Source organism: Leucopleurus acutus, assembly GCF_964270905.1.
Source record: "Leucopleurus acutus genome assembly, chromosome: 2".
Lineage (NCBI taxonomy): Eukaryota > Metazoa > Chordata > Mammalia > Artiodactyla > Delphinidae > Leucopleurus > Leucopleurus acutus.
Window position 1 is genome coordinate 97,993,891 of NC_139143.1, and position 17,316 is coordinate 98,011,206.

The window sequence follows — 17,316 nt, forward strand, 5'->3', positions numbered from 1 at the left end:
GAGGGCTGTAATAGAAATTCCACTTTCCCCATTCATATCCACCGTAACCTAAGATATATTTCCTTAGAGAGCTGCTAACACAGCAAACTAAAATTGTTAGGAAGGAAAATCAAGTCCAAACTAAGGATTTAATAAACTTTCACAGGACTTGCAGAACTTCTTAGGAATTTATACTACTTTTCTAAATCTACCATTAAGTGCAGCCACACCACACAAATTTTTAATTTTTCCTTGAATTACAGGATATCCTTTAGTGTCAGGAAATTCTAAACCTCTAAACTAGTAAGTTCTGGATTTTAGAACCTTTCTTTTCCCCCCTTTTACCTAACTGCTTATATAGTTTCACTAAAACTAGGTTGGAGTATCAACCACTGGCTTCTGCTGTCTTTTAACATGTTGTTCTTTATCCTCAAAATGCCTTAAATTAAAAGAGGCTTCATACTCATTAAATTTTATCAATTCCATAAACATGAATTTCTGTATAATAAGGTTACTTAAATGACAAATACTTATGATATGGCCTTATAAAAATTGCAAGCTACTACTAGGTATGAGCTAAATAAAAATTTACAGGAAAAATAAAAATTTACAGGAAAAATAATATAGAAAGCTGCTTTTTATTTGAATGTACAGCATAGAAAAAGAAATGTGATAGGTTTTCTCGCTTAATATTAGCAAACAGATGGCAGTTTCTTCAGTGCATCTCCCAAAGGGTCTTATTTTTTTATTATATAATCAAATCCCCAGTTGAAACTTTTATTTAAAGAAGAATTCTTCCTGTTATTGGCACAGAATTTGAGGGATAGCCCTCTCCATCAACCCCCTCACCCCTGTACACCAGCAAAAATGACTATCTTTTGAAACTAGTTTGGAATGATTTAATTTTCTATCACCTTACCATGAATTAGCATAGAAATAATCTTATATTTTTAGATTCCTTCTAACCTAATTAGAACAAACAATAAATAGAAAGCACTAGTACTAAAATAGCATTACAAGAAATACTTCATAATTAATAGGATTTGAAATAATGAAGCAATAACTTTTACAAAGCTACTTACAGTCAGTGAAGTAGATATACGCTGCTTTGTATTTGTTCTCCGATTTACTTCCGAAATCACGTAAAAAACAGTCCACAGACTTAAAAAAGGTTAGATGTTAATATACATTTTATCAAATACTAATTTAAATATGCTATCTTTTGAAATAACTAAGATTATTTTGATGATAAAGTAAAACCTTAACTGTCAAAAGATTAATTTATAAACCGATTTTTTAAGATGCTATGTTGTCTAGCCAGTTATAGCTAGAAGCATAGTAAGTAGTAGGGTAAAATGTATGAATAGAGTGCTGTTTTGGTGACGAGGAGCTCTAGGAATGGTCAAGTGACTGAGAAGCTGAAGCAACATAAAAGACAAGACCACTGGAATATAACAGATCAAGGAATTGAGAAATCAATGAACGTACTGAAAGTATTACCTACAGGGAAAATGAAACCATCCAGACTATGACTGGTGAACTGCTGAACAGACTGACAGTGAGCTAGGAGCTAAAATTGTCAAGGGGGATTAGAATGAAAAAGCCACAGGCTGGCAGACTGCGAAGAGGAGGGAGAGCAGGTAATATAGTCTAATAGTATTTGCCTCTATGCTGGTAGTTTTAAAGATACAGTAGCCTGAAAGCAAAAATGAAGAACAAACAATTTAATTCTCTCTCATCCATCTGTTCCTTTTTCTCTTCCTGCAACTCCTAGAACTAGTATATTTCTGTTAGAGCTCATGAATCTATCCTGCAAGTCTCTTATCCTTCCCCTCATGATTTCAATGATTGTTTTTTTGCTTTGAGATACTCCATTTTTATCTTTTAGACTATTAATTCAAATTTCCATAGTGATTATCCTCTTCAATTAACTCTTTAACTGAGAAAATACACTTCTGAGCTTCAGAAAGTTTATGTGCTATACCAGACTCTTCTTAAGTGTACTATTTTTTCTGTTCTGGTTATCATTCTTCCCTCCAAGCCCCTATATGTTGCTAGACGTGCCCTTTTTTTTCATTCTTACTAAACTGTCTCTCTCTGGCCACCTGACCTACTTAGATGTGTGGTTGCTTCTCTTTGTCAGCTCACTTGAAGCTTAGGTTTAGTTGTTGGAGTATCCTAAATAGAGGCAGTACCATTAAGAAGAGGAAGGCGAAGAGGAAGGCAAAGAAGTTTCTCCTCCTGAGGGCTGTAAGTATAAAAGCAAAAATCCACCCAACTGACCTTTCCCCTAGGGTTCACAGATCTCTTATACATAAACTCTTCCTGAAATCTGTCATTTTATGACCCTTGCTTGGGAACTCTCTGATGCTGGTCTCCACGTGCTCACCCAGCCCCTGAGGAAGGAAATCTCACACCAAGTTTCTCTACAAGTACCCAAGGAGCCCAAGGCCTCACATACACCCAGAGGCCTATAGAACCCCAAGAGCTAATTGATTCAGGACAGGAAGAGAAACTGGAGTTGGTTGTGGTAGATAAAGGAGTCACATTCAGGTATCATTTTCTTTAAATCCTTTGATACTTTATTGAATACATAATTTTGTATCCTGCTTTTGTCACTCACATTAAAAATGAACATTTATAGAGATCATTAAAATTTTCTAGAAACCTCATGTTCAATGGCCACATGGTATTTCATACCAGTATTTGTTAATGCTAAGAATTTATCTGGATATCTTTATTGCTTTTGAAATTTAGCTTGACAATTTATTTGATTTTTTTTTTTTACAATAAACTCCAAGATTCAGAACATTTCAAGGTTCTTGATACAGCGAATTATTTTCCAAAAAGGCTATATTAATCTATACTCCCACTAGCAGTAATATAGTAGTTTCTACTCCATTAACCATTGATAATGGGTATTGACAGCTAGAATAGGATACATAGATAAATAAATAAATGTCTACATATACACACTTTTTTTTAATCCCTCTGCCTATTTAGTAGGTGAAAGTGGTGCTTCTTTCATTTTTTCCGATCATGAATTTTATCTTATAAAATTATATTATGGATAAGATATAAAACGTCATTAAAATCCACCAGCAGCCAATATGTAGAGACCATATAGTAAATGTCTGGGTTTTTCCCTACTGTCTGCTCTGCTAGAGTTAGAAGAAATGAAATTGGAATTGCCAAATTAACATTCTTATTCTAAGAATAAGCCAAAGGATGTGTTAGAAAATGCATTCTCAGATACTATACAGAATAAAGGAATTTGATACTTTATATGGCTCTACAGTTTTGGCTTTAAGTATGAATTAAATCATGGTTAGATTATAAAGAAATACCTTTCCCATAAAAAATATATATACACATACATATACGCATATATACATACATATATGTGTGTACACCCATACATATATGTATACTATAGGGAAGTCACTAAGATAAATGAAAGATTAATCCAAGACCATTTCTTTTACATACATTTCCATCCTCCTAAAAATTATGGTTGAATAGAAAGTGCATGGGTACAAATTATTGAAAGAAACTCTATCATTTTATATAATTAAATTCTGCTTTAATAGACGGGGAGAAAGGAATTCTTTCACTTAAATATTCTCATTGAGAAGAATGCAAATGAAACAATCTTCTAACACAGGGAGACTCTCCTAAGCATCTAATAAAGGACATTTTATTACTTTGAATTTTCTAAGAGAAAATCATGTCAATGGTGAAAATTTTGAAGAACATACTTTTTAAAGATTCAAAACACTCACCTTTGATGTTGGAGAGATAAAATAAAGAGCTTTCATTTGTCTGACAGGTTCTCGATTCTTATAAATATTCTCCACAACTAACCAAAAAAAAAAAGTCATTTTATATAACCAAATATTTATAAACTTGAAACAATTTTTAAATGAAATTCACTGTACTTCTTTATTTATAATAATATAGAAACACAATTGTATATCCTGGGCTTAACATTTTCTTTGTCTTCACTTGAAAAATTAAAAAGTCCTGAAAATGTGTCTTCCCTAAACTCTGGGCTAAGTGCTCATCATGAGAAAAAAAGATAAAGCAGCTATTTGATAGCTAGGTCTACCAGCATAAGCAATCAACATGCCATGAAGAAACCAAGAAATGCATTTAAAATTAAAATATGTATTTCTTTGGGCTTCCCTGGTGGCGCAGTGGTTGAGAGTCCGCCTGCCGATGCAGGGGACACGAGTTCGTGCCCTGGTCTGGGAAGATCCCACATGCCGTGGAGCGGCTAGGCCCGTGAGCCATGGCCGCTGGGCCTGCGCGTCTGGAGCCTGTGCTCCGCAACGGGAGAGGCCACAATAGTGAGAGGCCCGTGTATCGAAAAAAAAAATGTATTTCTTTAAAAAAATATTCTACTATAATAATAGAAAATATAATATCAGAAATCAGGCTAAGCATGAATTATCTGTTAAACCTCATAATAACCATTTACGTATTTTACAAATGAGGTAACTGAGGCTTAAAAAAGTTAAGAAACTTATCCAAGTTACACAGTAAGAAAGAAGAGACAGGATTCCAACCCACATCTGTCCAACTCTAGAGTCTAAGTTTTTAACTGCTATAACATTCTTTAAATAAATTGCCAATTAACTCTTTTTCTTTTAAAACCACACATTAATATAAATCATTTTTCAACAATGAAGTATCACCATAATTTAATCAATTATATTTTTATTATTGAAATTAAGAACTCTATAAATAACTAATATAAAACAAAGTGAATTTAAAACTAGTAAGCCCGAAATTGTCAAATTAACTATGAAGGCTATATTAAAACAATACTAACTTAAAGTATCATTCTACAAATCAAGAGAACCATCTTTCAAGATTCACGCTGGCAAAGGGCCTAGAAAGAATTTAAAACATTAATCTGACATGCAAGGAAGGCTACCGTTGGACTTCTCTTTTAAATACAATGATTCATTTTCTCATCCCTAAATTTATACTAGTATAGTATAGGTTTATCATAGCTTCTGTTAGAGAGGATATCAAATAAGATTTCTGAGGAAATAGTTAATTTTATTTTTATCTCCACTCCCAACAATTGTAATTTCACCTTTAAAAGATTATGGTTAAATCTGTGTTAATTTACTTTTATTGCTTAGTGCCCAAAATAAAGTGTCTTACAGTCATCTTATGCTGTACATACTATGTATTATGTTTGGAGAGTAACATACATGTTAAAATGTTGTAATATGATTTAGAACACAGACTTTGAAAAGATTCTGAAATGTCTGGTTATCAATAGCAGAAAGTGCCACTTCTTCAATTCACTGAAAAGTGGATATCTATTAAATGATAAAAAAGGAAAGGTTTTTATGATTATTCCTATAATAGTGACAAAGGAATAATCTAATTCCAAGTCTATTTTTTTTTAAAGGTTTTTACTTGACTTTAGTGGAGACACTGAGGTAGCATCACACGTGTATTTTTTTCTCATGTTTTTTAAAAGTTCCAAGACACACTGAATATTTTCACAAATGACCTGAACGCAGACAGAAAGTCTGATCACTGAACGGCCAATGCAGGTGAGCTGATGTGGAACTCAAAAGAAATGTGCCATGTTCAAGTTAGTAGATATGATTATGATTAAATCAGAGCAAACCTAGGTGACTGGAGGATATTGAGAACAATCCACAGCAATACGCTCCATGATATACAGTCCTATATAATACTTCCCAAAAAAGGCTTCTGTGGTCAAATAAGTTTAGAAAACTGAATACTATACCTATTCACAGGGGATCCACATTATCTGCTAGCATATAAAAAACTCCAGAAAAGTCCTAAAAAAAACTGGTTAGCTTTGTTAATGCAGTTTCCCAAACTAACGTGGCCACAGAGTCCTTTCCTTGAACAATATCAAAAAACACTGAACACACAGTAAAAAACAATGGTCTATAAAAATTCAATAAAACCTCCTTACAGTGCAAAATGGTTCTGTAGCTTCATAGTGCTGTACACATATTATCAAATGGTTCTCTAACTGCACATCAGAGAGACTCTGGGAATGTAACAAAACTTAAGTAGCTTAATCAATATTACATTTATCTAGTTAGTAGAAAAATCAAGGCTTTAATCTTCTAATTTGTAGTTCAGAGCTTAATTTTCTACTGAAAGTCATAAAGACCACAAACTGAATATGTAATCAACAATAAAAGATTATTTTATTAATAAATATCAAAAAGTTGTAAAAATAAATAAATAAATATCAAAAAGTAAACATTGCTAAATTTTTTAGGTAATCCTCTCATTCTACACAGTGCTCACACTTTCTTGAATACTGGGTGTACTTTTGAACCTCACAAGTTAGGAGTGACAGAGGATACAGATATTATACTAGAATCCAAAATATAAAAGAAATATATTTGACTTTGAGTCCCAGTTTTCACTTTACAAATCGGGGTATTAATATCTGTCTTTAAAGCGCTGTTATGAAGGCAAATTTAAATAGATGAGTTAAACGATGATGAGTTATATAGATGATGATATGATTAGGAATGGTACAAGATATTGGTATTCTCTCCAAAATGTAAGAGAAATTAAAAACTCATTAACACAATCCTGCCCAGTGGAAGACAGCAACTGTGGTAGTGTGATTTTTTTCCCATAATCCCACACGAAAGCTGATTTAAATTTACAATTAATAGTCTCATTTCTAGGTAATAAAGAGAAACGTATACACTTGTAAATATGTACAAAAGTTGATTTTATGATATAAATCTTACTATTCATTTAAAAAACAATACATGAAAACCACAAACATTCATCAAAATACTAAGGTAAACCTAGTGCATCAGCATACAAAACTGTAACAAATACATAAGAATAAAAAATTTGAAGAACAAACTCAATAAGGCAACTTAGTCTTGGTTAGGGGTGCTTAATTATATGTCTCAGCTGAGGGAAAAAACTCTGACTTACAGAGGTTATTCTGAAGATTCACAAAGAAAATAATGTCCAGTGTAATTATTATGGCTAGAATTACTAAAAAAATAAAACATAACCCCCTGAGAAACACAATTACTAAAATTTATTAATACTTCAAACTCTCCCAATCATAATAAGAAAAGTTTTTCATGATGAGTATTTGTAACACTTACCAGTTATACCCTCTGCTAGAAGATCTGTCATTTTGCAACACGATGCCAAAAGCTTAGTGGTAAATTCATCTAGAAGCATTATCTTAAAATGAATATAAATTAAGAAATACTATCAGCATTTGACTGCCAAGAATTCACAAAAGACAGAATTTAATACATTAAACCTACTCAAACTTATAAACTTTTTATAATATAAAATTAAAATATTAGGACAGTGGGCAAAATTATCTCAATTCATTTAACTTGCATGACCTAGAAATTTATTTCCTCAATGTACGGACACATGATATTATACATAAGTAAGCAAATAGAAATCTTTTCATTTTGAAGCAGAGAACTTGCTCATTTTAAATGTATGTTAACATCAAATTTTCTTAAAATTATAAAATGCCACTTGTAGAATTATAATTGTTCTAGGCACCACTTTAAGCATTTTACATGGATTAATTCATTTAATATTTACAACTACCCTATGAGGTACTTCCATCCCCATTTTATCGATAAGGAAACAGGCACAGAGATGTCAAGTAATTTGTTCAAGAAGCCACAGCTAATAGGAGGTAAAGCTAGGATGTGAACACAAGCAGTATGGTTCTAGACTCTATACTTTTATAGAAGTATAATAAGTAAAATATATAGAAGTCTTCAATAAAGGCTTCTAGCTTCATGCAAATTCTATGTGAGTATGCAAATTCCACCTTCCATTCGCCTTCTTTCTTGCAGTCATCAAACACTGTTGCTTTTATCTCTGCAAAGAAAAAGGGAACTATTTAGGAATTTTAATCAACAGTCAGAATAACTACTCAAAAGGTCCAAGATGGCTGGGGAAATATCAGCTGGAATTGCTCAGCTACATAAAAAGCACATTCACATGTTAAACTCGAAGTAAAAATCCAGTTCTCTTTAATACATAACCTATATGGTACATTTAAACTGTAACATATTTTTAATCTTTGAGAATAAGAATATTATTAAAAAGGCTAGGGACTTCCCTGGTGGCGCAGTGGTTAAGAATCCACCTGCCAATGGCAGGGGACACGGGTTTGAGCCCTGGTCTGGGAAGATCCCACATGCTGTCGAGCAAAAAGCCCGTGCGCCACAACTACTGAGCCTGCGCTCTAGAGCCCATGAGCCACAACTACTGAAGCCAGTGCACCTAAAGCTCGCGCTCCTTAACAAGAGAAGCCACCACAATGAGAAGCCTGCGCACCACAATGAAGAGTAGCCCCCACTCAACGCAACTAGAGAAAAGCCTGCGCGCAGCAGCAAAGACCCAACGCAGCCAAAAATAAATAAATAAATAAAATTTTTAAAAAGGCTAACATATTTAATTATATAAACATATCTGGAAAATATTTCTGAAAGTATTAGCTCACTTGGTTTTTCCTATTTACTTAAATCCTAAGTAAACAAGATGAAAACAAGAAACTGGGACTTCCCTGGTGGTCCAGTGGTTAAGACTGCACTTCCACTGTTATGGGACAAGGTTCGATCCCTGGCTGGGGAACTAAGATCCCACATGCCACCATGGCCTGGACAAAACAAAAACAAAAAACCCACAGGAATAGCCCTAACTGGCCCATTGCTAAATTACATCTGACAATCAAAACTAGATAAGTAAGTTTCTTCCTGATTTACTACAATTTTCAAAAATGTGTCACAGCATTAGGATACAAATATTCAGAATTTATTTATAATCAGTAAATATTTATTAATGCGTTCCTTGCAATGATTTTCAAAATTAATGTAAACATATATTTTAAATTACTAAATAAAATACACAGAGGCAATTCACACAAATACCTGTTATTCTACTTTGTAAGATAAAAATTTCCCACATTTAATGTTTTATTAATTCTCAGTTAATTTTGAAAACTGTAGTAACACATAAAATAAAATTAAATGTAAATTACAGTAACTCTTGTTTATCATTAATTCTTTTTTTTAAATTTATTTATTTTGTTTACTTTTATTTTTGGCTGTGTTGGGTCTTTGTTGCTGCACACGGGCTTTCTCTAGTTGCGGCGAGCTGGGGCTACTCTTCGTTGCAGTGCGCGGGCTTCTCATTGCGTTGGCTTCTTGTTGTGGAGCACGGGCTCAGTAGTTGTGGTGCATGGGCTTAGTTGCTCTGCGGCCTGTGGGATCTTCCCGGACCAGGGCTTGAACCTGTGTCCCCTGCACTGGCGGGTGGATTCTTAACAACTGCACCACCAGGGAAGCCCCATTAATTCTTGATAATGAGATACTTATATAATTCATTTAAACTTTTCTATTTCTTAATTTATATTTAAGTTAATGCTTTTGGAAATTTACCAACAAGTTTTTGGCACCATGTTAAAAAATGACATGTCCAAGCAGAGGGTATATTTAATAAGGGTTACTGACACTCATCATAAGAATTGTGATCTGAAAGGTTTTATTGTGATTGAGAAGGTGTGGAAGTGTTAAGATATTAAGAGGCTTATACATGTTTCTGGGAAGATTATGATGTTATATAGATTTATGGGAAAAGCCTGAAGTATTTAACCATAATTTAAGCCTAAAGTAGTGGATTCTGGTACTCTACAGGCAAAGAGGAAGGATTTCCTCAAGTAGCACTGAGGCACTGAAACATTATGGTACTTCCCTTTCTAAGCTTGCTTTATTCCTGTATACCTAAAACAAGCTGAAAATCAAAGACATTTTGCTGATTTTTGCCGAATTTATGTCTTTCTCTTAGAAATGAATGCTCATGGAATTTATGATGGAGCAGACTGAACAGCTCCCTAGCCGAACTCATTCCAGTCTTTACCACCTTAGAAACTGCACTGTCACATATGGCAGAAACTAGTCACATGTGGCTACTGAGCACTTGAAATGTGGTTAGCCTGAACTGGGATGTCCTGCAAGTATAAAATACACACCAGATTTCAAAGACTTGGTACAAAAAGAAATTTAAAATATCATTTTGTATGTTATTTACATGTTTCAATGATAACATTTTAGATAGATCAAGTTAAACAAAATATATTTTAAAAATTAATTTCATGTTTTTTACCTTTTTCTTTTTGATTTGGCTATCAGAAAACTTTAAGTAACATATGTGGCTTGCCGTTATTTCTAACTAGAATCTGAGGATACCAAGCCAGCCAGTGTTAGCATCTCAAAAATGATAAAGAGATAACTAGTTTTGTGGACAGAGATTAGGGGCATCCATGAAAGGTGATGTGGTTACAGGTAAAATGTGTTTGGAGGAGTCAAAGGAAATCACATCAACTAATATGACAGAACTAAAAAGGTATTTCCTCTAATTATTAATGAGAATTATTTAACCTTATAATCCATTTCTCTTGCACCCTAAATATGGATACATCCCAAGAGTCAATTCTCTCACTTTTGCTCTGCTTGTTCTATACTCTTCCTCAGAGACCATACTCATCATCAAAGTATCCTCTAACAGATCTGTCTTTTAATTTTTCCCCCAACTTTATTGAGATATAATTAACATATAACATTTTGTAACTTTAAGGTATACAATGTGTTGATCTGATACACATATACTGCAATATAATTACCTCTGTAGTGTTAGTTTACACCTCCATCACCTCACATAATTACCATTTCTTTTTTGAGGTGAGAACGTTTAAGATCTACTCTCTTAGCAACTTGCAATTATACAGTACAGTACTGTTATCTATAATCACAATGCTGTGCATTAGATCCCCAGAACTTACTCATCTTCTAACTGGATGTTTGTTCTCTTTGACTAACTTCTCCTTATTTCCCTCAACCCCCAGGAATCCTTCAATTTTCCACAAATCCTCATCTCTCCTTGGACTTCTTTCCATTACACAATACAGGTTTAAGCACCTATGTGCCTCAAATTAAGATTAAATGCCCTAAAAACTGCTCTAGACTTCTCCATTTCTATGAGTTTTATTGTCTTTTTTTTTTTTTTTTTTTTTTTTTGCGGTACGCGGGCCTCTCACTGTTGTGGCCTCTCCCGTTGCGGAGCACAGGCTCGGACGCGCAGGCTCAGCAGCCATGGCTCACTGGCCCAGCCGCTCCGCGGCACGTGGGATCTTCCTGGACCGGGGCACGAACCCGTGTCCCCTGCATCGGCAGGCGGACTCTCAACCACTGCGCCACCAGGGAAGCCCTATTGTCATTTTCTTATTCATAGTCATCAGCTATTTCCTCTTTCCTCCATTTTCTAATCATTAGGCTGTACTGATTGTTCTTTCTGGTGACTGCCGCTGTCACCAGCATTGCCTTGATTCTCATCATCTCTCACTGAACTACTGCAATAATCTCCTGTTTGGATTTCCTGCTTTCTACCTCCAACCCCTTTACCTTTTCCAATCCATTTTTCACACTGTTGTCAGTCATCTTCCTGAAGCACAGCCCTGTTATATCAATACCCACCTCAAAATTCTCTCAAATGCTCACTGTTACCTACCTAGAATAAAATCTAGACTCTTACTATTCAACATCCTCCATCAACTGGCCTCCACCTAATCTCTAAATTAATCTTCCACCAGTCCAGATGGTCCCCAATTAATGACCTATTAATACCAATTACTCTATCTTTGCTCCTTCTGTTTCTCCTATATATAAAAGGAAATGTATTTAAAACTGTAACACCAAAGAGGATGTGAAAACACTTAAAGGAAAAATAAAAGAACTAACAAAGTAGTGTATAGCATCAGCAATGCCAAGGTATACTTGTACAACTATCTTTAATCACAGAGAAACTAATAAACCTGATAAATATGCAAGAAAAACTGATTTGTCTGGAAAACAGGAAATGAACAGGTAAGAATCTTTATAGGTAATCCCAGGGGCCTGGGGCAGAGGTAAAAGTAATACTCATTACTAGTTGAATAAAAACAGATTGACCTGCGCTTCCCTGGTAGCACAGTGGTTAAGAATCCACTTGCCAATGCAGGGGACACATGTTTGAGCCCTGGTCCGGGAAGATCCCACATGCCACAGAGCAACTAAGCCAGTGCACCACAACTACTGAGCCTGCACTCTAGACCCCACGCGAACCACAGCTACTGAAGCCCGCACGCCTAGAGCCCATGCTCTGCAACAAGAGAAGACACCGCAATAAGAAGCCTGAGCACTGCAAAAAAGAGTAGCCTCCGCTCACCACAACTAGAGAAAGCCTGCACACAGCAACAAACACCCAACTCAGCCAAAAATAAAAATAAATAAATTAAAAACAAAAAACAGATTGACCCGTTCATGGGAAAGACCACTTAGAGCTTTCAAGGTTTATTATTTAAAAATTTTATGAAACGGGACTTCCCTGGTGGTCCAGTGGTTAAAACTTTGCCTTCCAGTGCAGGGGGTGTGGGTTCGATCCCTGGGTGGGGAGCTAAGATCCCACATGCCTCGTGCCAAAAAACCAAAAAACATAAAACAGAAGCAATATTGTAACAAATTCAATAAAGACTTTAAAAAAATGGTCCACATCAAAAAAATCTTAAAAAAAATTTATGAAATATGAACAATATGAAAACTGGACTAGTATAAGACCACCTAAATATATACAAAGGCAAATATTAAAGCAATTATTTCTAGGTAGAAATTTAGTAAATTCTATATTTATTCTTCAAACAAATACTTTATAATTAAAAGTCTGAAGGGGGACTTCCCTTGTGGTCCAGTGGTTAAGAATCCATGCTCCCAATGCAGGGGGCCTGGGTTCCATCCCTGGTCAGGGAACTAGACCCCACATGCTGCAACTAAAAAAGATCCTGCATGTGGCAACAGAGACCCCGAGTACCGCAACCAAGACCCGGCACAGCCAAATAAATAAATATTTTTAAAAAACCCAACAAGCAGTCTGAAGTGTTCCTTTCTTAAACATAAGGGTGGAAAGGTAAAAAGCCACTGCTATAAAATTGCTTGATGGCAATGTAAGTCAGAACAGTAGTTACTCTGGGGTAAAGGGTGGAATTTGGCGTTGGAAGAGTTATGGGGTGCTTAGAAACATTCCATACCTCAATCTAGGTGGTAGTTACATGAATAAAAATTTATCCATCTAGGACTTCCCTGGTGGCACAATGGTTAAGAATCTGCCTGCCAATGCAGGGGATACGGGTTCGAGCCCTGGTCCAGGAAGATCCCACATGCCGTGGAGCAACTAAGCCCATGTGCCACAATGACTGAGCCTGTGCTCTAGAGCCCGTGAGCCACAACTACTGAAGCCTGTGCACCTAGAGCCTGTGCTCCACAAGAGAAGCCACCACAATGAGAAGCCCGCGCACACAACAAAGAGTAGCCCCTACTCGCCACAACTAGAGAAACCCCATGCGCAGCAACGAAGATCCAATGCAGCCAAAACTAAATAAGGACTAATAACTAACTAATAAGGACCTACTGTATAGCACAGGGAACTCTACTCAATATTCTGTAATGACCTATATGGGAAAAGAATCTAAAAACAAAAGAGTGTATATACATATATGTACAACTGATTCACTTTGCTGTACGCCTGAAACTAACACAGTATTGTAAATCAACTATACCCCAATAAAAAAAATTTTTTTTAAATGTATCCATCTGCACATTTAGCATTAGTGCACTTTACACTAGCATTATACTTAATGAAAACTTTAGGAACAAGAAAATGACTTCCTTTCAGCACTGTTCTAGTAAGTCCCCAAAATGCTGATGACTGCTGTTTGAGAAGGAGGAAAAAAAACCTTTCAGCTTTAGTAGCTCACCACTGCTACAGCATGTCTGAACAATTTAGCTCCAACCTACCTTTTAGTCTTCATCCCCCTATTTCTTGCAACAAATACTCTGTACTCAGACAAAAGGAATTATTCCCTCTTCCATAAACAATCACATACTTTCACATCTTTGGGTCTTGGCTCAGATTTCCCTGTCTGGCAAAATCCTACCACCTTTCACTGTTACCTCCTATTTGGAGTCTCCCCTGATCCACTCGCAGAGAGGAAATAATTCCTTTTTCTTCTCTTCTCCCATGAAACTTCTTCATGCTGCTAATATAGCACTTAGTACCTATGTACCTGTCTCCTCCCACTGAATTGTAAACTCCAGGAGGTCAAGGAGTATGCACCTAGAATAGTGGGCGGCACAGGGTAGTCAATAAATACTGATTTAAAAGAATACATGACTCTGCAAATACCCAAAAAGTAAAAGAAGAGAATTTTTCTCAACAAGATAAACTTAAAGAAGTGACCAGAATGAAAAAAGACATAAAACAAAGATAATTGATTAAAACAAAAAACAAAAAAATACATTTTATACATGCCTATATTGGCATAAATAAGTTCTCAAGGAATTTATAAGAAACCTGAGTGGTTGTCTCTGGCAAAGGAGTCTGGGGTCTGGGTAGGGATGAAGATTAATTTTATTTTACAGTCTTTTCTGTTATCAAACTTTTTTGCCACATCAAGGTATTTAAGAATGATTAGGGCTTCCCTGGTGGCGCAGTGGTTGGGAGTCCGCCTGCCGATGCAGGGGCCACGGGTTCGTGCCCCGGTCAGGGACGATCCCACATGCTGTGGAGCGGCTGGGCCTGTGAGCCATGGCCGCTGAGCCTGCGCGTCTGGAGCCTGTGCTCCACAACGGGAGAGGCCACAACAGTGAGAGGCCCGCGTACCGTAAAAAAAAAAAAAAAATACTGTAGCATGTTTCAGTACTTCCTTCTTTTTTATTGCCCAATAATATCCCATTGTATAGACATAACCACATGTTATTTATCCATTCACCAGTCCATGGACATTTGGGTTGTTTTTGACTTTTTGTCTATTAAGAATTATGCAGCTATGATAATAGGTGTATCAGCTTTAACATCTGTTAAAGAGATAATAATTCTTATTGTTTTGATATTTGAAAAGAATAGTGCCTGGCACAGAGTTATGTTCAAAAAATATTAGTTCCTTTCTCCCTACTTTACAGGTAAATTGAAGGTTAAGTTATTTATCTTTCTAACCTGACCTAACTATACTATCTTCAACCTAGCAAAACCTTTTCCCAAATATATGATTCTCCCTGAGGAGATTCCTCCATCATTTCTTTCAGACTTTCTCACCTTTTGCTAACAGAACTCAGAGGCTCCCACTTCTCTTTCTCTACTTTAATTAAACTAAGTGCTGAATGAATATCATCTTATCTTTTAGTTATGTTCCTATTTCCACAAAAATTCGAAGAACTATTTTTTTTAATCTGTATAACACTTCCTTCCATTCAGTGTCCCCTCTTCTTTATCTTACGCTCCATGTAGGTATCCTGGTGCTACCTCAAGTTAACAGCACAAGACGGAAATTTTGTTACCTGTAAACGCTCCCTCTTGCCTAGTTTCCATGCTATCAATACCGAGGTTACTATCATTAACCTTTTTTTTCTGATAAATGCTGATGTTAAGGACCATCTTGGAAATTATACAACACAATTCATTATCCATTTTCAAATAAATGTATTTAAATGCCACTGTGATTTTAAAATATTACCAAACCTTAAAAGGGACCCATGTAAATTCTGAAAAACAAAATGCTAACCTTATAATTATCCAATTAAAAAAATTTTCATAACTTTTTTCCCCTTCTATTTATACCCTTGTTTTTAGTATGTTAAGCAGTATGCCAGTTACCGATTTGGAGTTTTAATTTTACACAGGAACTCTGTGACTCCCATAATTTTGTTAACTCAGTCACTATTTCTGTTCCTTGCTCAACAAGCTGGAGCCAGAAATACTAATTAGATGTTACCCCTTTCCACTACTAGACCATAATTACTTTGAGCCCAGCAATGCCAAACAATGATGGTTCTTCCTGTTTGGTTCTTGGCGGTTTCATTCCTTCGCTAAGCTGGCAGACCTAGGTGTGGAGTGATATTTATGAAAGTCGTAGATGATACAGCACAATGGCAGAATATCAGTAACCAGTAAGTATTATAATACAGTCCTAGCAGAAGGGAGTGGCTCCGAGAGGGGAAAGGAAGAGGTGAAGGTGCAGATTGGCCCCGAGATTTAATCATGCCGATGGTCCCTTCTCAAGAACTCTTTAGAAAGTGGGTTCTTCTAGAAGGGAAGAAGGGTTTGTTTAACAGTGAGGTTTTCTTTTTGTGTTTTTAAAGGACAAGCATTGTAAAGTACGGTTAGTAAAACTCTCGCTGATACTAAGACGAATAAGCAGAGTAAGCAGTCTTGGAAAACTCAAGCGTGGGGAGAAGGGGAGGGGTGGGATAGAGAAACAGCGCTCAGACTGTCTCGGGTGGAGAGACATCGCCGACTGGTGGGGCCCCGGAGGCAGCGCAAGCGAGGAACCGCGCAGGGGCCGCGGGCGGAAAAGCCGGGCCCAGGGCCGCTCACGCAGGGCGGGGTTTCGGGGCCAGAGCCTGGCCGAGCCAGCCCAGAGGGTGCCGGACGCCTGCGAGAAGGCCGCGTCCTCCCGCACCCCGCCCATCGTTGGTGCTGCCAGAACGAGGGCTGGGAAAGAAAGAAGGAAGAAGTGCTAACATGGACGTGGGAGCCAAAGCAACGAGTGCCCGTGGCGGCTCCCCAAGAGACTGCTGGTCTGGGGCAGGAAAGCAGGGCCCGGCGCCGCGGCCTCCTGGCCTTCCCTCTCTCAGCCCCTGTCCCACCGCACTCACTCTGCCACACGATGCTCTTCAGCCCCCGGTCCGTCACCGGAGGCGCCATCTTCCCAAACACCGCTGAGGACCAGCCGCCGCCTCCCACTCGCAACCCACTTCAGCTGTTAGAGGGGGTTCGGCCGGGCCCCGCCCGTCGCTGAGGGGAAGGCCCCGCCCACACCCACGGGCCGCGCCCTCCGGTGACGTCACGGGCGTCCGTAAGGGGATTCCCGCCCACCCCTGGACTGAGGCTGCGCAGTGCGGGTGGAATCTCCGTGGGCAGTTGCGCGCCCTCTAGCGGGAGGCTGTCAACCGAATTTCGACGTCCTGGGACGTCAGAAAGCGAAAGCGTACCGACGGGTTGTGAGCTAATACCATCTTAAGAAATCCCGAATTCACACATACGATTCATGAAAAAGGAAGGGATCCTTCGCTTTACAAAAGAGTTCTTTGCGAAGCGGTTTGTAATAGACTCTTCACTCAGTCAGCTACCGATTAGAAAATTTAGCCGCCAAAAAGTTTATTTTATTCATTTTTCAAGGACATAATCATTGTATAGAACTATGAGGTGCCGTCCACTGTGACCAGAACTCTG

At 37.2% G+C, this 17,316-nt stretch overlaps 1 protein-coding gene across 1 annotated transcript in view; it reads right to left on the bottom strand.

Moving 5' to 3' along the window:
* The window catches only part of STXBP3 (syntaxin binding protein 3), a 52,647-nt gene extending 35,790 nt beyond the window's left edge, over positions 1-16,857 (bottom strand). The window contains exons 1-5 of the mRNA XM_082833279.1: positions 16,740-16,857; positions 7,826-7,875; positions 7,128-7,209; positions 3,762-3,838; positions 1,062-1,140 (exon numbers count right to left, since the gene is read on the bottom strand). Coding sequence (XP_082689405.1) covers positions 1,062-1,140; positions 3,762-3,838; positions 7,128-7,209; positions 7,826-7,875; positions 16,740-16,788 — 337 coding nt within the window. The 5' untranslated portion in view covers positions 16,789-16,857. The remainder of the gene's footprint in view (positions 1-1,061; positions 1,141-3,761; positions 3,839-7,127; positions 7,210-7,825; positions 7,876-16,739) is intronic.
* Positions 16,858-17,316: the final 459 nt, after the last annotated feature.